The sequence below is a fragment of the Myotis nattereri genome, assembly GCF_964212035.1.
Source record: "Myotis nattereri genome assembly, chromosome: 19".
NCBI lineage: Eukaryota > Metazoa > Chordata > Mammalia > Chiroptera > Vespertilionidae > Myotis > Myotis nattereri.
Window position 1 is genome coordinate 10087807 of NC_138095.1, and position 26806 is coordinate 10114612.

The window sequence follows — 26806 nt, forward strand, 5'->3', positions numbered from 1 at the left end:
TACCACTCATGCCCAAAATTCACCACACCCTGAAGGGGAAAAAAATCATCCTGAGCCATTAGAAGACACATAAACAACAAATTGGAGAAGTTCATGGTAGACTGGGCATGCTAGAAAGTTACTCTGAAGAAAAAGAAGAGTAGCAAAGTATCCCTAGTGAATACTGAACCTGTGCCCTAAGATAAGAAAAACAACAGGTAGTCAGTTGTTCGAGAAACAAGTGCAGTTTTTCCTGATTACAAGAAGTGATTTGTAAGATTGCATTTCACTGAAAAATAGAATATAATTCAACCCTTAATTCAACTTTTAGCTAAGTTTTATGGTCAGCAAATAAAACATTTCCCTGCTGCCTAATTCTTAAATTTTGCCATGTTTAAAAGTATTGAATATTCCTTACAGGGTATCCATTCACCTAATATTAGTGAGTCTTACCTAAAAAAATACCTGAACTACAAATTCTCCAAAATAAAAGGGAACCAATGTAAAAAGGTAATTCTTAAAAGATACTTTGTATTATTATAATATATTTGCACAGTTACATACATATATAGGCCATACTAACCAAATGTCACCCAGATGACATTCTCAGCAAAATGAGTTAGCTCTGTGGGGTAGATTTTGATTGAAGAGAATGTGACAGAATAAAACTAAATATCTGAGCCTACCGATCCTTTCCCTCTGCTCTGCGAATTGGAGTTTGTCTATTAGCTAGCTCTTCTTAGGAACACAGCCTAACTTCTAAAAAAAATTTTTTTAAACATGATTTGTTATGGAAGTCCATTTGTACAACAAAAAAACAAACAGAAAAGCATCCAGCCTTGATTTCCGTTCAAACAGCTGAACTTGGCCAGAAGCATGCTTCCCGATAATGAAGGTGGCAGAACAAAATAAGTGCAGCCCAGAGGATGCCGACATGAAACCTAGGCAGAAACATTACAGAAAAAAAGGGCAGCTTTCAGAGGAAAAAAAACCTGGACCCTATTAGATGCTAATCCAAAAGTCCACTTTTCATAAAATGTTACTTTCTCAGAAAAACCACCCCCTAAGTGGGCCAGAAGAACAGGGAAAGGACATAGGAAGCAATGGAGCTGGTGAGGGCTGCCAGGAAGGAGAAAGGAAAAGTAGGGTCTCAGGGGAAAGGAAACTGAAATTTTGATTAAACATAAAAAGAATAAACTCAAAAGATAATCCATTAGATTTAAGAATCACACCAATTCCTTTTAACAAATATGGCCAATAAAAACAAAAGTGTTACCACTTTTCTCTTAGGAATTAGGGACAACAAAATGAAGGCTCGGCTCCCTGCCTCTCCCATCATGGGAGCCAACATCTTGTGAATTTCAGCAGACAGTCTGCAACATGGATCCACAAACATTTCTTGGCATCAGGGCTAATCTACCAATAGTGCAGAGAGTAAATACACAGGGCAATTAAAACCAAATTCCACAGTATTTGATTCAACTGTTTACTAAGCAGAAAGATCAGTATAGTTGGTCCTTTGTCTACCGCTGACAAGTGGTTTTTATATACTTTATTACAAATAAAACAATCTTGCTTGATATAATATCTGTCATTTTACAAACATGACTAAGGAGTCCTAAAATAATGTATATTACTAGGAGCTAAGCTTTTCTTAAAAACAAACAAATGAACTATACTATTAGTAAATACCATTATCTAAATCTATACAGCATCTTTAAGCAATGTGAAAATGAAATGATTTATTAATTTACATAAAAATTACTTTATACATTAAAGAATAGTTTTTCAGATTATAAAAAAACAAAGTCTGAAGCTGTCATTATTGGGATTCATGGGATGTGGTTTGTTCCTCTATCACTTGCTTCACAATTTCTGCCAGTTTTAGTCGATCTACTTTATCTGTGAATCCACGACCTGAAAGCCAAGAAAGAAAAAGATCAATCTCCAAACTGTTTGGGAGGAGATAGGTTCTTGACAGGAACCCAGTAAGGTACACCTTACCAGTGTCCAATTCACCTTCATAATGGAGGAACCGTCCCCAACACTGATCAAAAGCAGTTCAGACCCCCCATTTTGCAAGTAGCAATTAAGCAGTTCCATTAACCTGGCAGTAAAAATCCAATGTTCAGTACAACAGCAAACAAGGAAAGTATGAAGAGAAAGGTCTTTGTAATATGTATGTTTGACAAAGGACTCGTATCAAGAATATACAAAGAACTCATACATCTATAAGAAAGATATAACTCAACAGAAAAACTAGCGGAAGAATAGGTACTTCACAAAAGAGGAAATCTAAATGGCCACTAAACATCTTTAAAGTGCTAACGTTCATTAGGGAAAGGCAAAGTAAAATGACATTGTAATACCACTATAATCTATCCAGAATGACTAAAATAAATAGAAAGATAGACGAGAGTTGATGTGGAAGCAGGGTAAGTTAACCTTCAAACACTACTAGTGGAAGTATCAACCAGAATAACCACTTTGGAAAACTCTTAGCAGTACCCACTAAAGCCAAACAGATGAATACCTCCATGAACCAGCAATCCAATGCTAGATATATAAGAGGTAAGAGAAATTAGTTCAGCAAAACATTCTTCAAAAGATAACACACAAGAGCATTCATAGCAGCCCTTTTCTTAATTACCAAAACTTGGAAATAACTCAAAATGTCCAACAGTAGACTACCTATGTACACACACACACAAAGGGTTGGCAAAAGTAGGTTAAATTACCAGCCACCACTATCAGAAGTAAGGATACAAAAAAAGAATAAGAAATAATAATGCAAATACATAATACAATCAATAAATAATAAAAGAATAAACTTTTGCATACTAACAACTGTAAACCTACTTTTGCCCATCCGTGTGTGTGTGTGTGTGTGTGTGTGTGTAGAGAGAGAGAAATATATATTGAGAATATATATATATATATATATATATATATATAGAGAGAGAGAGAGAGAGAGAGAGAGAGAGAGAGAGAGAGAGAATGAGAATGATCTGCTGCTACACACAAGGCTGAATCTCACAAATATAATGTTAACTAAAAGAAGCCAGACACAAAAGAACACAGACATGTGTGATTCCATTTATATAAAATATAAATCAATAGTACTAGCAATCAGGATTGTGATAACCCTTGGAGGTGGGAGGTAGTAACTAGAAGAGAGTCCATGTCCACTACATGTTCTAGGAACTAGTTATAGGGAATGTTCACTTTGTAAAAATTCATCAACAGTACACACTTCAAATGTGATCACTTTTCTGTATTGATATTTCAAAATCTTTTTTAAAAAAACATGCCAGGGAAGCTAATTTCTTCCAGGCTATCACTGGATTTCTCTTGTCCAAGAACCAAGTCAGGCTCTAGCTGGTTTGGCTCAATGGATAGAGTGTTGGCCCCCAAATTGAAGGGTCCCAGGTTTGATTCCAGTCAAGGGCATGTATCTTGGCTGCAGGCTCGAGTGTGAGGGAGGTAACCAATCTATGTGTCTCTCTTACATCGATGTTTCTGTCTCTCCCCTTCTCTCCCAAACTCTCTAAAAATCAATGGAAAAATATCTTCCGGTGAGAATTAACAACAATAAAAAAATAGCTCCAGGTAGGCCTGCAGAGATTCCTACCCTTTCTAAACAATCACTTCATTGTATTCCTGGGGAAAGAAGTAATTAAGACTCCTACCATTCCAGCTGAAGCTTTGCAGAGTGTCTCTCAGGAGTTTGCATTCCCGGTTATACTTCCAAGCCTCTTGCATTACTTCATTCAGCTTTTCATCTTCATTCTCGCCTATTGATAAAGATGAAGAAGTTGCATTTCCCTGCAGCATTATGGGATTTTAGTGTCAGAGATGGAAGGACATGATGTTCAACGTGTTGAAAAGTGATGACTAAAGGTACAAACTTCACCAGCCACTGCTGTTCCTGCTAATGTCTACATGATATATAAACCACTTCTGGTCTTTGAACTCGTCTACTGGGACAGCCTCACACAAATCCTCTGATGGCCCCAGAGTCTTTGCACTGGGGGATGGGAATAGGCAGTGTCAGACTACTGCTGAGCAAAAACAGCTTAGGTCTCTGGTTAACCTAATGGACCAAGAGATAGAGGAAGAACAAAGCTGAGCAGGCTACCTTCTTTCTCCTAAGCTCATTTCTTACTCTGGAAGGCTATTGGAGGTACACTAAATATGAGTTCCCTGAAAATGCAAGAAGTAGGAAGACAGGTCAACCCAACAGTTTTCTGGCCTACTACTTGAAGGATCTCTTTCATCTGCTGAGAAAAACCCATTACACCCCACTGAGTGGGGAAAGAACATATTGAAAGCAAACTCTCACTCAAAAGAATCCACATGTAAGTCACACTCTGCCCATCACATGAGTAGCAGCAGAGTCCACTTCTGACCTGGGGGCATATTCTCTTTATATTCACAAGTTAATAAAGCCTTGAACTCTAACGGCTCTGGAAATGACGTCTCCTGACCTTTTCAACACTGAACTTGACCCTATCCACAGTCTCCATTCTCCATCACATGCCCTCATTAATAAACCGAAAAAATATAAAATTATATGCTGCACCTGGCACTGGCAATTAAACCTAAATTACAAATGTAAAAAAAAAACACAAAGGAAGGGTAGAATTTACCCTAACCCATCATCCACTCTTTTGAATGGGTAAAGACTGATTTATATAATGTACTTACTTTCTTATACACAAAGATGAAACAGATAACCTCAAATTAAACCACTCCTTTTGTCATGTGCATGCATGCACATGTACACACACACACACACACACACACACACACACACACACAGCATTTGTAAATGGTGTGACCTTTACCAGCCTGGGGGAGAATACATTGAGCAATCACATCACGGAGCTTTTCCAAGGCAACATTTGAATCCTCGGTTCCATTCTCACGATCGTGGATATACACACCATCCTTTGGCCTGGTGCTTTAAAAGTTTGGGGGAGAGATAATAACAAGGTAAGACCCAAAAACCTAACACTCAACAGATGTTAACTCTAAACATAAAGCAACAGATTTTTCAGAAAATTAACAATAGAGCATCTCCAACTTTTGATGCTATTTAAACAGCTTATTCTTCCCACCCTCTTAAGAAGCAGCTCACTGGTTGAGCATCAACCTATGAACCAGGAGGTCACAGTTTGATTCCTGGTCAGGGCACATGCCCGGGATGTGGGCTCAATCTCCAGTGGGGGGCATGCAGGAGGCGGCTATCAATGATTCTCTCTCATCATTGATGTTTCTCTCTCTCTCTCCCTCTCCCTTCCTCTCTGAAATCAATAGGAATATATATATTTTTAAAAAGGCAGAAAATGGGCCACCCAACCATGAACGAGAATAAATGAAATAAGCTCAGTTACCCAAGTAATTTCCTCTTCCTCAGAATGGGGTTGTTCACAGAGTGCAAGGGTTTGAGGCTGACTTTCGGATCCTGGATTCGCATGTTGGCCAACTGTTCCGCATGAGCCTGCTGGATTCCTGCAACCACCGCCTGAATACAAACACTGTCGTCAATTTTTCATATTCATTTCTGAGTACCTAGAAAACCTATCTAAGAGCATGGGAAGGAGCTCAAGGAACTAAGAAGGCAATTTCACTATTATGCTGGCCGTATATAAATTTTGATAAAGCAGAGATTCTTCCCCATGGGCCAGTAGGGCCCAGAAGAAATATTAACAAGGCTCATGCTCACAGTCATTGGCAAGGGCAAGTATAAAGAGAGGCAAACGTGTACATCAGAGAAAAGGCTGGCAAGCTACTGCCCAAGAAGCCTCCCAGCTTGCCTCCAAAGTGTAGAGAGGCCCTGATGGCTCAGAACCCCAACTGTTTCACACTGAGTGTGGTAAACACTCAAGCACTGGTCTATACACCAGTCAATTTATAATGAGAAATAACTGTCACAAAGTGTAGAACTCTTGAAATCTGTGTCTTTATGACCAATGCTTGGTCTCACTACGGGCAAACCAATGAGGGAAGACAAATACTCAGCAGAAAGCTTTGTAAGAACTAGATGATCCCATTTTTTGTATTTTTTTGAAAAGGACAAATTCTTGAGTGTGTGAGGGTCTCCCCAGAAAAACATCAGGAAGGATACATCACACCATAGATTAGCTCACTTCTGAGGGGTGAGATTAAGGCAAGGAAATAAAAGGGAACTTTTGCTTTTTATTTTATATATCTCTGCTCTGTTTGAATTTCAACAATAAATTCTGACCATTTAAAAAAGCAGTTCCAAAAAAAACAAAAAGCAGTTCCTTGTTAAGCGTGCTTTTAGATCAGGAAGAGTTTACAGGAACTATAAACAGTTGCCCTGGCTACCCCCCTCTGGACACTCATATCTATCTATTCATGAGTGATGGCCCAACCAGAAAGATGGGAATAATTCAAGGGCACAAGTTCAGGCTCCATCTCCTAGCCAGGGCTTAGATGGACACTATTCAACATCTGCATATGTGGCCATTTTTCCAAAGCTGACCTACCCACATCACGATCACATCATTCTTTAACAACAGGAATACACTGTCAACGTTGAAGTTCCATCTTATAGGCCTAAGAGCCACTTTTTCTCATTAACAAGATTCTCCAAATCCATACTGGGCTTCATTATGCACTAATTTTAAAATAACTACAGAAGGAATTATTTCTTCATGTCCAAGATTTTGAAGAAAGCTACATTGAAAACTCATGTACTGACAAACAGAGGATACAAATAATCCCTTTGGATTTAGACTAACCAAACCATTTTTGCACTACTGGGCATATTTACTAACCAGTAAGGTAACCCGTACACAAATCTGAGATGGCAGAGAATTCTGTTCCTTCCAGCTCTCCTTTCTCTCCCATAAACTAAGGGAGGTCTTAGCATTCTCTTTTCCTGTTCACTCATTCTTTGTCACACTTTAACTTCATCCCTTTTAAGAGGGTAGCATTCTCCCTGGCCAGGTTGGCCTGTTTGCCACTGCCTTTGCCTCTCAGCCACACTCTGTTTCCGGACCACAAATCTCATTTGAGTGTCCATCTACCACTTGAAACAATATCTGAAACCTAAAAGATTTCCCTTCACTCAAACTAGCCTCATTCTTGGTTTTCCTCTATTTGTTGATGGCACTACCTGATGTGCTACCCAACTGTTCCCTTATATCTAGTCAGTCACCAAAAATTGTAGAAAATTGTCTTCAAAAGTATTGAGCCAATTCATTCATCTCTACTTCTCTGCTCTCAGAGCCGCCCCTCAGATTCTAAATTACCACAGAAGTCTTAAGTTGGCAAGTCTGCAAGTCTGGTTAACCATTCCTAAACACCTTCCCTATGCAAACATCTTCTCAAATTTCTACAATGGACTCTCAGCTACATCCTAGTAAGATAAGACTAGCCTGGCCATCAATCCATGACCCAGGAAGTCAGTATTCAATTCCAGGTCAGGGCACATGCCCAGGTTGCAGGTTTGATCCCCAGTAGGGGGCACACAGGAGGCAACTGATCGATGATTCTTTCTCATCATTGGTGTTTCTCTCTCTCTCCCTCCCTCCCTCTTCCTTCCTCTCTGCTATCAATAACATTTTTTTTTTTTTTAAATGTAAGACCTGTCTACTTTCAAAGCCTGGTCCTGTCACATGCATCTCACTGACTTCCCATTAATGAAGTTAGGTTGTTTTTCCCACTGACGATCATAGGGAGGATATTCCTTTGAGTGTTGTGCTCCCTTAGTGTATAGTTACCAGGCCTTGATCTGGGTCTTTTATGGGAAGCTCTTTATTTCCAACCCTCATTTTCAGGAAACCAGAGACACTTCTCTGGAAAAGACTGCATGTTCTACATTGTGTTGCTGTTAGCCCCTCACTAAGTTGAGTTCCCAGCATTCCTTCTCAACTCAACCTTATCTGCCAACAAAATAAGATCATTCAAACCCTTATGCATGGGGGGTGGGGGCGGCTGGGGAGAGGTCAATGGGGAAAAACGGAGACTTACGTAATACGTTAAACAATAAAGAATTAAAACAAAAACAAAAACACACCTTATCCATCATCACTTGAGCAGAGGGTAGAACATTATCCAGGGCCTCAGTCGAGTTTAGCCAGGGGTGGTCCAACACTCCCTCAATGGTGAGTCTTTCCTCTGGTTTGACCTTCAAGAGCCTGTAGAGAAAAGGCCAACAGGGCTGCCATGTTCAGTTGCTTCCAGACAACCAGGAAGTTCTGGGGTCTCACACTAACCAGCTCTAGTTTCTGACTTTCTTCCAACTCCTACAAGCCTAGGCTTTCCATCTGCAGAGCAGGGGTGGGGTTCTAGTCCCTAACCACTAGCTGTGAGGGCTCTGTGTCCCTAGGCGGTCCTTTCCATCTGTACAAACAAAGTGAGGTAAAAGTGGTAGGAAAAAACTTAACCCAGATATACTTCAGCCCAGTAATTAATCCCATATGTAGGATTAATAAAATAATCCTACATATCGCTCACAGTTCCTGAGACCCTGAATCTCCATATTGATGTTTTTAGGGTAGTGAGCTCTAATTCCCAAAATGGACTGAGAGTGCTCTTTTGGCTAATAGTGGCTATAAAATTAGTTGAAGGGTCAGGTGGTTCTGAAAACCCAGGTTGCTACTTGTGGTAAAATGTCGATGTTACCATATGGCAGGACATGAGCCTTTTATTCCAGAAACATTCTAAAGCTAAATACTATAGCTTTATACTAATACTAATACCTAGAAACTCTGAGAAGGGGATGGCATTTCCTTCTAAGCCTAGTGTATTGCTCTGATCCGACTTCTTTACATCTTACTAGTATGTATTCATGCTGATGCAATTCCTAGCTCATCCCAGCATGCTCCTTGGGCTATTTACAGCACCTCCTTCCAACTACATATCCTCCCGTTCCAAATGTCAGAGTCAGGGCAACATGCCTATTTGCTCTTTTATTCTGGATCATTCTGAACAAACAGCTTCAGATTCTAAAGAAAGGATTCATACTGCTCTAGTGATAGTCTACAGAACTGATAAAGAACCACTTAAAGGATATTGATATTTTGGTTAAGTAGCCAAAAAGATAGCATGGGAAGACAGGTGGTGATTTAAATACTGCCTCCACCTTCCTAAAAAACTTTTGCTTATATGTTTTAGAAACTAGCCTCTCTTTAGAAAATAGACCCCTAATCATCAGAACAAGCTCACTTATGAAAGGGAGTAATTTCCATAGAGAAAGGACTGTACTGTCAGGAGACAGTTCCCAGATATTGCCCCTTTAATGCTTATCTTTATCACATTACAAATGAAGCAACTGAAACCAAAAAAGGAAAAATTGCTGAGTGAAACCAAGCAATAGGAATACTAGAGCAGTGCCCAAGACCCAGGCAGCTGAGCCTCCCACATATACCTCAACTTGAGGTCTGACTTCTTACCTACCCTCCAGGTACCAAAGGGTTCTGAATGTCAACTGTCCCTCATCTACTTATTAGCCCTAATTCTTCTAACTCTTCCCATCTTCATATATGTCAGAGCAACCAACTAGCAGTGAGAAGGCTGGAGGGTGGGGCCCAGGCCCCACACCTTCAATCACATACTCCCACAGCCGCCAAGAAATGAAAAGCCAAAAGCATTGTTATCATCTTAATATCCCAGTTCATTCCTAACGTCCATCCCAAATGATTGGCTTACAGACAAGGGGGCACACAGGGGTCAGGGAGTAGAGATTTATCACTAAGACCCTGAATTAATGCTCACAGAGACACTGGCTACTGAAGGACCTGGGTTCACAACCCAGGGATAAATTCTAGGAATGCAACAGGAGGGAGCAAAGCTCCACTTCCACGGAGGTGTGGACACTGAGAACCCTCATCTCAGGCTCCAGGGGTAAGATTTCTGTGATGCTAAATAGGAACGAACATGCCTAAGAAACAAATGACTTTTCTCTACCTAACATTCCCTGTGTTCCAGCACCTTAAGGCTTCCTTGGTCTCCCCGCCCAGTGGCCCAGGAACTCACTTCCTCACAACATCTTTGGCCATCTCTGAGATCTGGCTCCACTCTTCCTCTGGGAACTCAAAACTGCCTGTCATGATCTTTCTCCGCATGTCCTTTGGGATAGTCCGGCTGTGATGTTTGGAGTAAAAAGGAGGGTATCCACACAGCATCACGTAGATAATCACTCCTAAGGACCATAAATCACAGCTCTGAAAGCAAAGAGAAAATGGTCACTCTTAGCAGAGGCACAGCTCCAACATAAAGCCTCCATGGCTGGCCACAGGATGAGCTATCCAAGAATCACTTAACAGACTGGAAAAGTTTCAGGAAGTCTAACTTTTCACTCCATTTTTAAAAAAATATTTTTTAATTGATTTCAGAGAGGAAGGGAGAGGAAGAGATAGAAACAGCAATGATGAGAAAGAATCACTGATCGGCTACCTCCTGCATGCCCCCCACTGAGAATCCAGCCCACAACCTGGGCATGTGCCCTTGACCAGAATCAAACCTGGGACCCTTCAGTCCTCAGGCCGACATTCTATCCATTGAGCCAAACCGGCTAGGGCTTCACTCCATATTTTTTATGTGCCACCTACACTACATAGACACACATCAGCATCTCTCATTATTGATGATTCTATCTCCCCCTCTCTCTCTCCCCCTTCCTATCTCTGAAATCAATAAAAGCATATTTTATAAATAAATAAATACATAAAAAAATAAAAGCATTCATTCCTTTGGCCCTGGCCAGTATGGTTCAGTTGGTCCTGTGCACTGGAAGGTCACTGGTTCGATTCCCGATCAGGGCACATATCTAGGTTGCAAGTCCGATGCCCAGTCAAGCCATATACAGGAAGCAACTGATCAATGTATCTCCTATCCATCTTCCTCTCCTCTCCTCCCTTCTCCTCCCCTCTCCTTCCCTCTCCTCCCTCCCCTCCCCTCCCCTCCTCTTTTCTTTTTTCCCTTTTCTCTCTTGCCCTCCCTCCCTCCCTAAAATTTTTAAAAAATAAAATAAATAAAAGCATTTCTTTGGCCACAAAGGACTCATTGTGCCTGCTCCTCCCCTGCCCCCTTTTTTTTACTCCTCACCCAAGGACATGTTTTTATTGACTTTACAGAGAGAGGAAGGGAGAGGGAGACAGAAACATCCATCAGCTCTGCCTTCCACATGTGTCCCTACCAGGGTTTGAACCTGCAACCCTTCAGTGCATGGGATGACGCTCCAACCAACTGAGCCACATGGGCCAAGCCTGCTTCTCTCTCTCTCTTTAATTAAGGTTGATATATTTATTTAATTTTCAAAAATTTAATATCTTATTACATATTTTTATTAAAAATGACTTGTCAATGTAGCATTCAGTGTTCATTTAGTTGCCCAATATCAAGTTTTTACTTAGACCAACATATATACACATTCAAAAGTAATATGAGCCCTGACCGGTTTGGCTCAGTGGATAGAGCGTCGGCCTGCGGACTGAAAGGTCCCAGGTTCGATTCCGGTCAAGGGCATGTACCTTAGTTGCGGGCACATCCCCAGTAGGGAGTGTGCAGGAGGCAGCTGATCAATGTTTCTCTCTCATCGATGTTTCTAACTCTCTATTCCTCTCCCTTCCTCTCTGTAAAAAATCAATAAAATGTATTTTTTTAAAAAAGTAATATGAAGTTTTTTTTCAACATGTTACTCATCTGCAGTGTAATTTTGATGAATGCCATACTAATTCATGAGCACCATTAGATTTACAAAATGGAAAAGGAAGAGAAGAAAAAAATATTGGGAAATTACATCATGCAGGAAATTCATTGCATTCACGCTGAGATTTTTAGCAAGTAAATTTAAAGACAACCCTATATTTTAAATATGGTCACTAGATTATACAGCTAGCCAAATAAATAACCTCCAGATGACCATAGCCCTTGGCTCCTGCTGCAAAACCTAAATCGATAAGAACCTTACTTTATATTTCATCAGACAAAACTTGAATTCCAAGTACTCTTCTGCTTGTGTGGCTGCTTCCAGCCTTTTGCACAGGAAGATTAAGGCATAAGAATGGAATGAGCCACATTCCCAGAGGGGCACAGATAGCTCACTGAAAAGAGGCTACCCCAGGGGTGAAGATAAATATCTCTTCCTCTACCTTGTTGTAAGTGTAGGGTGTTGGTGAGGTAGGTATGATGCCAAATTTCTCCTTTTGATGCCTTCTCTGTGCCTCTAGTACCTGTCAAGAGTCAGACCAAAGGAACAGTTTACTGAAAATCACACAATGCCACGCAACTTGAGAGACTCCTGGAAGGCTAAAAAGTGTCCACACTGGCAATCAGCAATCAAAAAAACTCCACATAAACACAATACTTCCAACACCCCCACCCCACCACCCTCTTATCACCAGCAATCTATCAGTGCTTGCCCAGGTCAAGAACATTAAGATCAGGTCCCTGGAGGAGATTTATCTATTCTTCCTGCCCATCGAGGCATCTGAGATGACTTTTTCCTGGGGACATCCCTCATGCCTGTGTAAAAGCATGCTGATACATGCAACATGGATGAATTTCAAAAATATGCTGAGTAAAAGTAAAACACAAAAGATACATAAATTCTATTTTTATGAAATTCTACAACAGACAAAACTAATAATAATAACAGAAAGCATGTCAGTGGTTGCCTGGGGCTAGGAGTTAAGTTAGGAGCAATCTGACTGGAAAGGCACACGGGACAGCTTCTGAAGTGATGGAAACGTTTTATAACTTGATTGTGATGCTGATCTTGCAGGAGTATCCATTTGTCAAAACTCATCAAACAACACTTCAAGTAGAAGAACTATATATAAATCATATCTCAATAAAGTAGATTCCAAAAGAATAAAATGCCTAAATCAAATTAAGCAGCTTTTAGGTTTCTGAAACTGAGCACTCCCTGTGCATTTGTAATGCACGCCTACTAGTGCTGTAGAGGAGGAATGTGAGTGCACAGGCAGCTTGGTGGCACAGCCAGTGGCAGAAACAGAACATGCTTACCTGAGGTGCTACATAATAAGGGGTGAACTGGGGTGTCATCAAGTCACCTTGGTCAATTTTGGCAAATCCAAAATCACACAACTTCACTGGGGCATCCTGTAATAAAATAAATGGAAGTTATTGCTCCAGAGTTCTCAGGAAACATTAGAGGGAAATCCAGGTGCACGGCATGTTACCTTGAGCACTCACAAGTTTCTGACTGAGACCTGAGTATGTGAGTAGTATATCCTTAGGTCTGGAGACAATGATTCATATTGAGGAATTGTTCTTAGTAACACAGAAGTAAGCAACTTCTACCGACTCACAGTTAGCCTTGTTTTATAACTTATAAAGTCAGCACTAAAATCAAAATCTTACTCAAAAGCTCCCTGGCTCTACAGATTGGCCCATAACTTCTCACCAACATCCATTTTATGATAGCCAGAGTGACTTATTTGATGGGACATGGTGTAGGTGTCCGAGGGTAGGGTTGGAGAGAAAAACACACCTTATCAGGGTTAACAGCAAATACAACTGTTAAGTTTTAAGGTAATATAAAACAGCACATAGATTCTGGCCCCATCCTGAAGTCCCCCCAAATAATATCCAAAATCTTAAGTCCTACAAATACATATAAGGATCATCCAAAATTATCCATGAGAGGGGTATTTCTCTGAGCTTCCAACAAGGAAATAAGTGGGAAAAATAAGCTGCCTAAAGCCTTTTCACTATGGGTTCAGAGCACGCCAAACACATACACACACACCTCCACGCCCACTTCGGAACTATGCTGTGAATGGCAGCACTAAAATGCAGAAAAGCAAGGCATCTCACCAAAGAGTTATCCTTGAAGAGCAGATTCTCAGGCTTGAGGTCTCTGTGCGCGATGTTTAACAAGTGACAGTGCTGTAGAGCCAGAGCTATCTGGAAAAGGACATAATGAGCAACCACATCTTAGAAAAATTAACTCTTTAGTGCCCCTAGTTTAGAGAACTCAGGATATTAAAAAATGATCCTTAATTAAGTCCATTAAGACTATGGCTGGTCTTCAATTTTAAAGCAGAAATTAAGTAAAACTTTTGGTACTAAGAAATAGAAATGAACTTAGTTTACCTGCAACGTGTATTTTGTTAAGCAAAAAGAAAAAATACAACAGTAAAATGATTCTTTATCAGAATGAACTGATGGTTAAATCCTGTACACAGTGAGGGAAATGAAATGTTTCTACTTGCATTCATCTGACATGTGACAAGCACTGCAGCGTGAACACTGCGCAGACAGCAGGCCTGGTCTCCCCCAGCAGGGCAGCCGCACTGACACGTGGCTCAGAAGGGAGCTGCACTCTCCAGGGAGCTCAACTTTCAAGCTCTGCCCTCAAGAACAATGGAAAGCAGATAACTGGGTTTTTCCACCTGATATTCCAATGTGCTCATCCCACTTGGTGAAATGTGGCCTGTTTAGGTAGATGTGAAGGGGTTTTGTTTTACAGAAGATTATCAGAGCTCACCCTTTAGACTTAGTATTTGAAAAATACAAGGTATAATTTTTAAAATTAAATAGCAAGAGCAAATTCTGCCTTTTCTTCAACTCTCAGTATGGAAATGTCTTAGCATTCCAAGTATCAGCTCCACCGCACCAGAAAGGAAGCATCAAAAAATGCTCATGGAAAATTTTGAAGGATTTTTTAATTAAGAACCAATTGTGCTAGGCTTTCTGCTTTTCTTTGCCTTGCTTGCTTGACATGAAGATTAGCTTTGAGGGTTTAGCTTTTGATCTCCTCAAGATGTTATTTCCAGTTGGTTTCCTAGTATTGTCTGTGACATAAATCATTTCTCTAGCAATGCAATGTGATATCAAGTAAGCCCTAGCTTGTTTAGCTCAGTAGTTAGAGCGTCGGCCCATGGACTGAAGAGTAATGGGTTCAATTCCAGGCAAGAGTACATACCTTAGTTGCAGGCTCAATCCCCGGCCCCAGCCCTCTGTCGGGGCCAGTGCAGGAGGCAACCAATCGATGTCTCTCTCACATCGATGTTTCTCTGTCTCACCCCCTCCCTTCTACTCTCTCTAAAAATCAATGGAAAAAATATCCTCTGGTGAGGATTAATTTTTAAAAGTGGCATCAAAATAGAAAGACTGTCACCAGGAATAACCCAGAATTACAAAGACCTTATAATACTACTAAAATCTGAAGAAAGGCGACTCATAAGCAAAAATTATCTTATATCAATTGTCAGAACATATTTTTACACTATACAATCTTTTAGGTGGTATCAGCAACATTTTATCTCAAAGTTCAATAACAGTGCTTGAAAGCCATGTCTAAAGATATCTACAATCTACAAGAGTTAAGATTACCTTCCTTCCAGAGTTTATTTACATCTTGTAATAGACAAACAATTGACAACCACTTAAGAATACAGTCCCCCCACAAAGCATAAAAGGTGTCACATTTCTCCTGTCAAAGCATCTTTTCTGGTCACATAACAAAGCAGGCAATGAGAGAGCAAATAGAGCTTTTCTGCAAGCTTTCTTTTATTCCCCCCCAATGAAATTGTGCTTGTTAACCAACATTGTTGGCGGTTTGATTTGTACCCGGGGTTAACTTGCCTGCTTTGTTACTTGGCTGGCTTGCTTCTCTGTAAAGTGCCGGTGCTGGCTGATTCTGTGAAATAGCTCTCCCCCTTCCATCATCTCCATTACAATTAAGAGTCGAGCCCTGTTTGAAAGCATTTGATTTTGTTAAGTTAAAAAAAAAAAAAAGAATTGAAACATCAAGTAGCTAATCTAAAGAGATACCTCATCTACAAAGTGTGTCATTTACTTCGTAAGTCTAGTCCTACCAAGCCCCTCTGAGTGTCCACTACCAAATGGACACTGTGCATAAGGGATATCCCTGACCTAACACTTTCTAAGAAGCTAAAGTGGGAGTGAAAGATTTAGTTTTGAAAATAATGATCCTTTTGAGAACATTACACTTAAGTGACATATTTTGTATATACATTTTAGGGCAGCTAGAATGAATATATGTTGAAAACAGAATATGACTTTGTGTAGGACATGAATTTCAAGTCATTTGGCTGGGTATTGAGCTGTCTTGGTTTTTCATTCTGTGTTTGTGTGCGTATCTACTCCCTGCCGCACACACACTCCACTAGTTTTTTTCATGTGACCCAGAGGATACCCAGCAAGATAGCTGGAAAGGGTTACACAATTACTAAATAAAAGCAAAAGTTCTCATGTTATAAAAAATTTTTTTTTGAATTTTGGTTACCATCCTTTGATATAAATGCTTCCAGCTTCCATCCAAATGCTTTCACCAACAGAGCACAGTTGTAAGAAATAATCATTCATTTCCCATTGGTTTTTACAAACCCATCTTCTTTCTCCACCTGGAAAACTTCTTCCTATCCCCTTCAAGTCCTAGTTCCCATGTAACAGCTCTGTGACAACTCACCTCCCCAGCCTACAGCTCGCAGCTCTCCTTTGTAAGCTCAAAGTATTTTATGGATGCCTCTCCTTGGTGCCTATCCCATTGCTATGATGGCAGATTTATAGCTCATTCCCTCCAACAGAAAACAAACCTTATTTTAATTCTTTTTTCTTTCTTATTTTAATTTTTAATTTCCTGGAAGAGACTTAGAACACCGTTCAATGGGCTTGCCAAACATTTGGCAGCTAAAAGAATGATGTTGGTTTCTCCCTTTAAAAGGAATGTCAGACTAAGCAATAAGGGCTTTTTGCCATATCAATCTCTAAAACATTGCCTAGAATAATATTTGGTTTCCTTTTGCTAATTTGAAATAGAATCTGTTTTAATTCCACATTACTTGCTTTTTTAAAAAAAGAGAAAGCAATCACAATGATCAGAGAGGCCAGGCGAGCAGTCAGGTACAGATGAAACGAGATTGGCAATGAGCTCATCACTGCTGAGGCTGGGTGATGGGTACCTGGGGATTCATTATATAATTCTGTCTGCTTTCACAAACGTCTGAAATTTTCCAAAACAAAATGTAGGGAAGAATGAGAAAGAGGGAGGGAGGGAGGCAGACGGGGGGGGGGGGGGGGGGGAGGAAGAGAAGGAGTGAAAGGGGAAGAGACAGAGAGGGCACAAAAGAGAAAACCCACTACACCTTGGCCTACATATGGAGAGGTGGGCATAGTATGATGACCCTGTGTAGTCTTACCTGGGGCTGGACTCATGAGGAAACTGTACACTGTTAGCAAACACTTCAATAATTTGAACTATATTCGGGTGTGTGGCACACATCATGTGCAGGCGTACCTTAAAGAGAAGAGAGGAAATGTTTCTGTACATAGGGGAGGCCAACATTTTTCTCTCCCAACACCCCCACAAAAAACTGACAACATTAGGCACAAGAGGCTAAGCCTATGACAGTAAAAAACCTTATCACCTAGAATAATGTAAAAAAAAAGAGGGGATCACACACAGATTATCTCCTAATGCTCTTTCTATGAATGAAACCTCAACAACAGATTACTTGCTCCTGTCCTATCCATTAGCAAATGAATTAGCAAACAATTTATTTTCTTTCAGATATTATTCATACATCTGTAATCACTGCACTCTTACTAACATGTCATCACCAGTCCAGATCATTCAAAACAAATGTCTCTTTTTAAAAACTAGAAACACATCCTCAGAGTCCTCCTGCAGCACACTTTCAGGACACTTTTCACCAGACCCTTCCCTGTATTATTTTCTCTCCACTCTTCTAGGACATTTTCCAGTAAGCAAAAGAGGAAGTAAACCTGAATACTCAACTATGTATAAGAATCACATTAACTGAAACAAGACTCTACTAACAGCCTTTGTACTAATAGATGTAGGACTGCTTTTATAATAACACTAGAGGCCCGATGCACGAAATTCATGCAAGAGTAGGCCTTCCTTCCCCTGGCTTCCGGCACCAGCTTCCCTCTGGCACCCAGGACCCGGGCTTCCCTCCGGCTACCAGCAGGCACCTGGGACCCGGGCTTCCCTTGCAGCCCCAGCTTCATCCAGAAGGTTGTCTAGAAGGTCATCTGGTCTAATTAGCATATTATGCTTTTATTATTATACAAGATGAATAGCAAAAAAGGGGTATGAACTTAAATTTTTTTAAAGATTCTGCCGAAACCGGTTTGGCTCAGTGGATAGAGCGTCGGCCTGCGGACTGAAGGGTCCCGGGTTCGATTCCGGTCAAGGGCATGTGCCTGGGTTGCGGGCATATCCCCAGTGGGAGGTGTGCAGGAGGCAGCTGATCGATGTTTCTCTCTCATCGATGTTTCTAACTCTCTATCTCTCTCCCTTCCTCTCTGTAAAAAATCAATAAAGTATATTTTAAAAAAAAAAAAAAAAAAAAAAAAAAAAAGATTCTTTGTGCATCTATGTACGAAGCTGCCCTGCTTATAAAATGAATCATTAGGCACTTCAATATTTAGGCAAGACAAGGCAATAAAGGATCATACCTCATTTCTAGCTTTTGGACGATCAAAAAGAATTTTCAGTGCAAACCGTTCTTGGGTAGAATTCTTCACACAGACTCTAGATTTGGAGAAAAAATTCAATCAGAAATCATCGATGTTACAGTAAAAACTAACTTAACAGGTTTGTTCTTTGAGAATTGTACTTCTAATCAAGACTATATCCAGGTGCACCAGAACAAACTTGCCCCCAAGCCTAGCAGGTGGAAAGGCAGAGCAGGATCTCATCCACTCTTCCTAGGCCTCAGCTCCTAAGCCAGGTGATGCCAACGTGAGGCCTCTGCTGGCTACAGGTGACTCTCAGTGGCTCCACAGGATCAACATCTTCAATGATTCCATGTTACAGAACATGTGACTTGGTCACTTAAGTATAGTTCTAATCGATGAGAAATAGCCTAACTTGTTTAAACAACTCTACTTGTTAAATTCTGGCACCCTTGAGGCTTCTAATTTAAGGTGCATTTCAAATGGCCCTTTTCAGAGCAATTCTGTCATAGTTTGCACATGGGTCTCTTACCTAACTGGACCACTAATTCCAGCTCCCAGTTTCTGAGTCCAGTTGATATTATATTCCTCTAAAATGGAGGTTTCCTATTAAAATAAAAAAGAGGGGGCAAGAACAATTCTCCAATTAAAAAGCTGAACAATTAAACAAAGGTGGGACAACAGAAGATCTTATCACTCAATATCTCATCTTCTGAGAGAATCTGATAAACAAAACTTTGTGTTCTGTAGGGCTTTATAATTAGACGTGTTGTTTCAATGACTAGATTAGGCATATTTTCCAACAAGAGCGAAAGCAAAAACTTGAGGACAAAAAATCTGTCAGCTCATCTACAAGGTCCACTGGAGTAGAACCACTCAATGTCTTGTTTTGTCTTTGGAGTGTAGGGGAAAGATATCCTTTCAAAATGCTGTACTACTAGATATTTATTTGCTTAAATGGTCAAATATTTTCTGAGATTCCAGAAAAACTAGTCTTATCTATGCTCCTATGATATAGAGGCCTATATCCTGGAACAAACTGACCAAATTTTTGGAATAACTGAATAAATCAAGACTTAAATTTTCAAATAAAATAGCAATAAATATCATAGTAAATTTATATAATTTTCAACAGCACCATTTGAGTACAAAGATATTGTCATATTCATTATATAACTAAACTTTTTATATTTTTCAACAGTTTTCAATAGTTCCAGAGAGATTCTCTACAGTTTAATACAAGTTTTCATGGAATTCTTGTTTGGTCATTGTTATGTTGAGCTTCTGTTGCCTATAGGCAAGAAAGCTATAAAACTCATTTTTCCACATGTAGGGTTCCACATACAGAATAGGAAACTAACTGCAGACCTTGAGAAATTAGGCCAAAACTCATGAGACTTTAAAATTGTCTTGTTGCAATGAAAATCTGATAGACCATCTTCATCACTAGAATCTTGATTCCCAGTGTCTGAGAACAGGTTATTTGTCCATGAAACACACTCACTGTGCAGTTAGGATGTGCCAGACACCGGGCTAAGTTCAGAGATGAAAACAGCTTCTGCCTAGTGAATACGCAAGTGTATAAACCAAGCTTAGAACAGCCTTCACAGCAACGCTCACAGTCCTGGAATGAATTACTAAACAGTGTCCGCCGGAGCTGGCGGGAAAGAGCCAATGGGGGAGTTGGTGCTTAATGAAAACAGAACTTCAGTTTTACAAGCTAAAGAGTCTGAATATTGATGGTGGTGATGGTTACACCACACTACGAATGTATCTGATACCACCAAACTATACAGTTAAAAACGGTTAAGATGGTAAATTTTGTTGTATGTATCTTACTACAATTTAAAAAAAAGAAAAAAAAGAGTAAAAGGATGGAAAAAGATATATCACAAGTAACCATAAGAGAGCTGGGTAGCTATACTGACCACAGACAAAATAAACTTTAAAACAAAAGATGTTAACAGAGAAAGGGAGGCACTTTTGATAATGATAAAAAGGTCAAGTCAACAGGAAGAAATGTCAATTACAAACATATATACATGCACCTAACAAGAATCCAAAAACAAATGAAGCAAAAATTGACAGAATTTAAGGGAAAAATCGAAAATTCAAAAATAATACTTGGAGATGTCAGTACTCCCCACTCTTACTAATAGACAGAAAAGCCAGACTGAAAATCAGCAAGGATAGAGAAGACAACACCATCAACCAACCTGACCTAACTGACGTCTGCACCGCACTCCATCCGACAGGGGAATGCACATTCTTCCCAGGTGCACATGGAACAGTCTCCAGGATAAAACATATGCCAGATCATAAGTTTCCATAAACTTTTAATCATGGATGAGAGGACAATTTGAGCAACTGTCCCCAAACCGATGAATAGATTCAAGGGAATCCCTGCCAAAAAGCCCATCAGCCTGTTCGGTCGTCAGGAGCCTAAATTTAAGTGCTACAGTGAGAGCCCCGGAAAACGGCTTTCCCAGCTGACCTCAGTTCTCACCACTTGAGGGGCAGCCTCAAAAGGCAAAACCGTGAATACACACAGTGCCACACACCAAACATTTAAGTGGATGTGCTGCCAGTTTGCTTCTGGGGGAGTACATCCTAGTCAGTGCTGGCTGTCAGTTACTTTTAGCTTCACTAATTTGTATTGGTTAGGCACACCCAAATTAGTAGGAAGATTCACCAATGACCTGTCAAGAATGTGAAGGCTAGCCCAGCCGGCGTGGCTGTGGTTGAGTATTGACCTTTGAACCAGGAGGCCAAGGTTTGATTCCTGGTCAGGGCACATGCCCGGGTTGCGGGCTAGATCTCCATTTGGGGGCATGCAGGAGGCAGCCGATCAATGTTTCTCTCTCATCATTGATGTTCCTATCTCTCTCTCCCTCTCCCTTCCTCTCTGAAATCAATAATATATATATAAAGAAAAGTATGTGAAGGCTAAAGAAAAAACAAGAAAATTACGTTGGGCAATAATGACCACGTGAAGAAAACAGCATCTCTTTCTAACCCTCTCTTAAATTGCTATAAGCTAATATTCACCAAGCTCTTACTAAATGTTAGCTATTGTCATAAGCACATTTCGATATTATTTGCTCATTAAATCCTCAAAAATACCCTATGAGTTGGAGAGTGTTTTTTTCTCCTTTCTATGGATGAGGAACTAAGGGACAAAGAGTGAAGTTGACTTAAGGACAAAGACTGAGATTTCAACCCATGAGCCTACCTACAGAAATTGTTGTAACCACTAGGTAACACTGCCTCCCCATTTATATCTCTCTACTAGAACTCTGTCTTTCTTCTGCTCAAAACTCTCCCAGACTTCCCCTTCTTTTTAGGGTCAAAGCCAAAGTTATTCCAATGGTCTACAAGGCCCTACATGCTCTGGCTTCCCATTACCTATCTATAACAATCTATACCAGTGATGGTGAACCTTTTGAGCTCGGCGTGTCAGCATTTTGAAAAACCCTAACTTAACTCTGGTGCCATGTCACATATAGAAATTTTTTGATATTTGCAACCATAGTAAAACAAAGACTTATAGTTTTGATATTTATTTTATATATTTAAATGCCATTTAACAAAGAAAAATCAACCAAAAAAAGAGTTCGCGTGTCACCTCTGACACGCGTGTCATAGGTTCGCCATCACTGATCTATACAGACCCACTGAATTCCAGCCACCTTGCTGTTCCTGGATCACACATGAACCTGCACCTACATTGTGCCTTGTACCTACTGTTCCCACTGCCTGTAATATTTTTTTTAATATATTTTTTATTGATTTCAGAGAGGGAGAGAGAGAAACATCAATGAGAATCGTTGATTGGCTGCCTCCTGCACGCCCCCCATTGGAAATCAAGCCAGTAACCAGAGTATGTGCCCTTGACGGGAAACGAACCCAGAACCCTTCAGTCTGCAGGCCAAGACTATCCACTGAGCCAAACCAACTAGGGCTGCCTGTAATAGTCTTCCCAAATACAGTGAAGTTTTGCTCCTTCCTTCCCTTCAGAACTCTATGCAAATGTCATCTCCTCAGAGTCTTTTCTGACCACCCTTCCTAAAACAGTACTCCCATCCTTTGATACCTCTTATTTAAAACATCCTGACAATGTGTATAACCTAATTCCACCATCTAGAATATAAGCTCCATGAGATCAGGGACACCCAGGAGGCTGGCTTTGCACCAGTAGTGCCTAAGACAGTACTGGGGACAAATGAGACAAAGTTGATTTTAAAAATCTGCCACATGTTGCCTAATTTCACAACCCATTCATATACTAGTAACTTTAGGCAACAATTCTTGACCCTATATCAATAAAATCTAAACTAAAAGAAAAAATGGATACTTCCAGGCAGTCTTTATTTTTTAACTGAAAATCAATCATTATAATTATTTTTGTGTGTGTATATATCTCTATATATACATGACAGTATAGAGAGTAAATTCTAGTGTTAGCTGAAATGTTGATTTTAAATCTACTTTCACATGCGTAGGATCTGCCTTTAGTGTCTTCTGAATTTTAATGTAGTTGTATTAAGTTGAGCTTGAGTTGATATGATGGAAACCTTGAACCAAAAGTCTGTAATACTAGATATGTAATAGTTTATGATCCTGATTCCTTTTCAGCTGAGTTCAACCCATCATGTTCCTTCCTAGGTGCTAGATGCTAACAGCTTTGAAAAGCAGTCGTGCTCTGCCTTCTCTCTCCAGCTAGCAGCTTATTACTATAGCCTGCAGATATGCCCGACTGGCCCCATAATTCAGGGACAAGTGCCATCCTCTTTACAGGGTGAGTCCTTGTGGTTTTCACTTTATTAATGAGCAAAGTTCAAGTTTTTCTAAAACACTTAAAACATGTGTTTATCTCTCTGGAGATACTGATCTGTCAAAGCAATCTTTTAGAACCTTTATTTCTATTACGAAAAATTTGATCTCCCTTAATGTATACATTATTTTTTGATGTATCTTTTAAAAGGTGAAGTTTCTTGGTAATGATTGATGATTTCTATAAGCTTTACCACCCAAAAATTTGTTAGAAGTTTAAGTTCTTTATCAGTTATTGGTCATGGAGATTGTGTCCTAAAAGGGAAAACACAGTAACCCTTAATTGCCAATGGATTCCTGTCCTTCAAAAGGAGATGAAATCCTTAAACATGCTGAGTTGACTTAACATTGTAAAATAGTAAATAACACCAATTAGACGTTAAGCTTCATGTTCAATTTATACAAGACTCTAATTTCCTAATCATAGCTAGATAATGTTCTCTTAATGCCTCAAAGAGGTTTTTTTTTAAAAAAAGTAAATCAGGTTTTAGAAAAACTGTCATTTTATTCGGGTCATTTTAGAACACGTAGTAGCTTTTGGTTGTTGTTAACAGAGCAGTAAGTCACAGGACACCGCTGGCTCTGCCTAAGTAAACGCAGGGCTCCCTAGGAGGAGGGGAGAGGAAACGTGGAGGGGAACACACTGGAAAATGAGCACAATCTATTCGCCAAAGGACTGGGTTTGTAGGAAGGCGAACCACCTCCTTCTGAACTGCAGATTTCCAAGAGGCTAGTTTCAAACAAAGCGGAGGGATGGGTAAAGTCCAAGTCTCCAAGTGCTGTGGCAGCAAGCGGATCATCCGGAAGCAGCTGCTGGCGGCACTTGGGGAGAGATCGAGAGTAGAGCAGTGAGACCCCTCCACCCCACTCCCTCAAGTATCGCCACGCCACTCATCTTCTGTTCCGGGGGAGCACAGGTCCCGCCCCCTGCCCCCCACAAGCCCTTCGCCCCAGGGCTGCACCACGCAGGCCGCGGGGTCCGGGGGAGACCGAAACCCAGGAGCGGCTGGACTCTCACCCCAAGTTCCCTCCGTTTCCTGAGGCCGGAGCCGAGAGGAACGCCGCAGGGGCAGAGCGGGGAGGAGCGAGGCATCTCCCCTTACCTTGATGGCTTTCTCCATGTCGCTCTCCGACATGCTCCGCGGCGCCCCGACGGCCGGGAGCGGCGGAGGCTGCGCAGCGGCCCGGTCCCACCGCCGCGAAGGGAGCAAGGGGCTTGGCGCCCGGGCCCCTGGGCCTCGGGGAGAGGGACAGCAGCCGCCCCCCGGGACCGGCGGGGATGAGGACCCCGGCGCCGGCTCGGCGGCGGCAGGCGGCTCTAGGCTGGCGGCGGCGGCAGCTGCGGCGGCAGCCCCTGGGGACAAGCCTTTGTGCTGGGCCCGGCGCGGCTGCTTCCCGGCCTCATCCCCGGCCGGGGCCGCCGGCTCCCGCGGCAGGGCGAGGCGGAGAGGGCCCCGGCCCGGAGCGCTGTGCGGGGGCCTCGCGGGGCCGCCGCTTAGGCCCGGGCTCGCCAGGTCCTCGGGAGGAGCCTGCGCCTCCGCCGCCGCCGCCGGCACCGCCGCGAAGCCGACGCCGAGACCGCCGCCGCTGCTGCTCCCGCTGCCGCTTCAGCGCCACACATCGCCGGGACACCCGCGCCGGGCAGCCCCGCCCGCCGGCGCCGCGCCCCGCCTGAGCTCCGGGCAGCCCCGCCCGCGCCCGACCCCGCGCCCCGCGCCTCCACGCGCCCCTCGCCGCCGTCCGCCGGGGTTTCCGAGCCGCCGCCCGGCCGCGCGGGGGACTGGCAGGCGCCCGCCGGGCCTCCCCAAGCGCCGCAGCGGGCCAGGCCCCCGGGCCTCCGCCGCGCCCGCGCCGCGCTGATGACGCCGGGCCGCCCGGCGGGGCGGGGCGGGGCGGGGCCGGGGAGACGCCGCGGGGCTGGAGGAGCGGCTTGAGCGTTCGCGCCTCCGCTGCCCTCCCCGCGCCGCGGAGATTGAAGTCGCTGGAAACCTCGTGCGGGAAGGACTCGGGGATGTCGCCTCGCGGTGGGGAAGGGGACCCTGAAGCCCCGAGCGGGTCCCGCGGTAAGAGAACAGGACGTGCAGAGTAGTCGCTGCCGTAGTTGTACCTACGAGCGTTACTTGTCGGGAAGCTCCTTTTCCTTTACCGAGTGGGCATTCGCCGCTGGGACCAAACCGGGTAGGTTCTTAACCCCGTTTGCAGCTTGGGTAATAGCTCAGAGCCGGGCCGCGCACGGCTGAGACGTGCTGCAGGCTGTGCGCCTTCTCTTATGCCAGCCACCGATCAAAGGGCCTTGCAGGAGCTTTTCCTCTTGGTGGCTCTTCATTCACTCACTGATTTCCTGAACACCACGCTGTGCCAGGCCTGAGGACGCTGGGGAAACAGTAGGGAAAGAAAGCGGAAAATAAACAGGGAAAAACACAGTTTGAGGCGCTAAGAAGAAAGTGAACAGGATACCGAGGTTAGATAATAGCTGGATGTGGGGACTCTTTCCTCTTAGATGATCAGGGAAGGTCTCTCCGGAGGTAACAGTGAAGCTGAGCGCTCTGGAGAACTGGAAGGCGCTGTCCATTAGAGCTACAAGAAGGAGATTTCTGAGCACGTGGAACAGCAAGTGCAAAAGTCTTAAGGTGGAAGTAAGCTAAATGTGTTCCAGGAGCAGCAAGAAGGTCAGTGTAGCTGGAGACAGAACAGAAGGAGAGAGTGATAAAAGATGAGATTGGAGCCCTGGCTGGTTTGGCTCAGCGGATAGAGCGTCGGCCTGCAGACTCAAGGGTCCCAGGTTCGATTCCAGTCAAGGGCATGTATCTGGGTTGCGGGCACATCCCCAGTTGGGGGCGTGCAAGAGGCAGCTGAATCGATGTTTCACTCTCATCGATGTTTCTAACTCGATATCCCTCTCCTTCTCCCTTCCTCTCTGTAAAAAAATCAATAGAATATATTTTTTTAAAAAAAAGATGAGATTGGAGAGGTGGATGGGCTGTATCATATGTATCCTTAGGAGTCATGGTAAGGATTTTGGGATTTATTCTAAGCCATTGGAAGAGTTTAAAGAGTGATGTGCTCATGTTTATGTTTTAAAAGATCATTCTGCTGTATGCAGAATGAAATATTGGCAAGCAGGAATGAAGACAAGGGGAGCTATTAAGAGGCCTATTGGAGCCCTGGCTGGTTTGGCTCAGTGGATAGAGTGTGTGCCTGCAGACTGAAAGGTCCCGGGTTTGATTGTGGTCAGGGGCACATGCCCAGGTTGCAGGTTTAATCCCCACGGGGCAGCGTGCAGGAGGCAGCAGATCAATGATTCTCTCATCATTGATGTTTCTCTCTCTCTCCCTCTCCTTTCCTCTCTGAAATCAATAAAAATATATATTTTTTTTAAAAGAGGCTATTGGATGAGGTAAAGTTTCACTTTATGCACTGAGAAAGGCTGAGAGAAGAGATCCAAAGCAGTCATGTAAAGACTCTTTTTTTTTTTTTTTCTCAAATGAAGCTTCTGCCAAATTGGCTGTCCAACTGTCTACTGTATCCACTTTTAGCAACT

General features: G+C 42.3%; 1 protein-coding gene across 2 annotated transcripts; it reads right to left on the reverse strand.

The window, feature by feature from the left end:
- Positions 1-210: 210 nt before the first annotated feature.
- On the reverse strand, positions 211-24085 carry MAPKAPK5 (MAPK activated protein kinase 5). Of its 2 annotated transcripts, XM_081113632.1 has the most exons (14): positions 23967-24085; positions 18965-19038; positions 18433-18508; positions 17148-17245; positions 15571-15679; positions 13798-13887; positions 12985-13080; positions 12108-12188; positions 9991-10178; positions 8030-8150; positions 5376-5506; positions 4821-4942; positions 3669-3773; positions 756-1896 (listed from the first exon to the last, which is right to left on the reverse strand). In XM_081113632.1, the coding sequence occupies exons 1-14, from the start codon at positions 24063-24065 to the stop codon at positions 1802-1804; spliced, it is 1485 nt and encodes a 494-aa protein (XP_080969758.1). In that variant the 5' UTR covers positions 24066-24085; the 3' UTR covers positions 756-1801. The 2 variants fall into 2 exon arrangements, with proteins under 2 accessions (XP_080969757.1, XP_080969758.1); XM_081113631.1 differs by lacking the exon at positions 23967-24085 and having other exon boundaries at positions 211-1896; positions 4827-4942; positions 18965-19510.
- Between the last annotated feature and the right edge of the window lie 2721 nt (positions 24086-26806).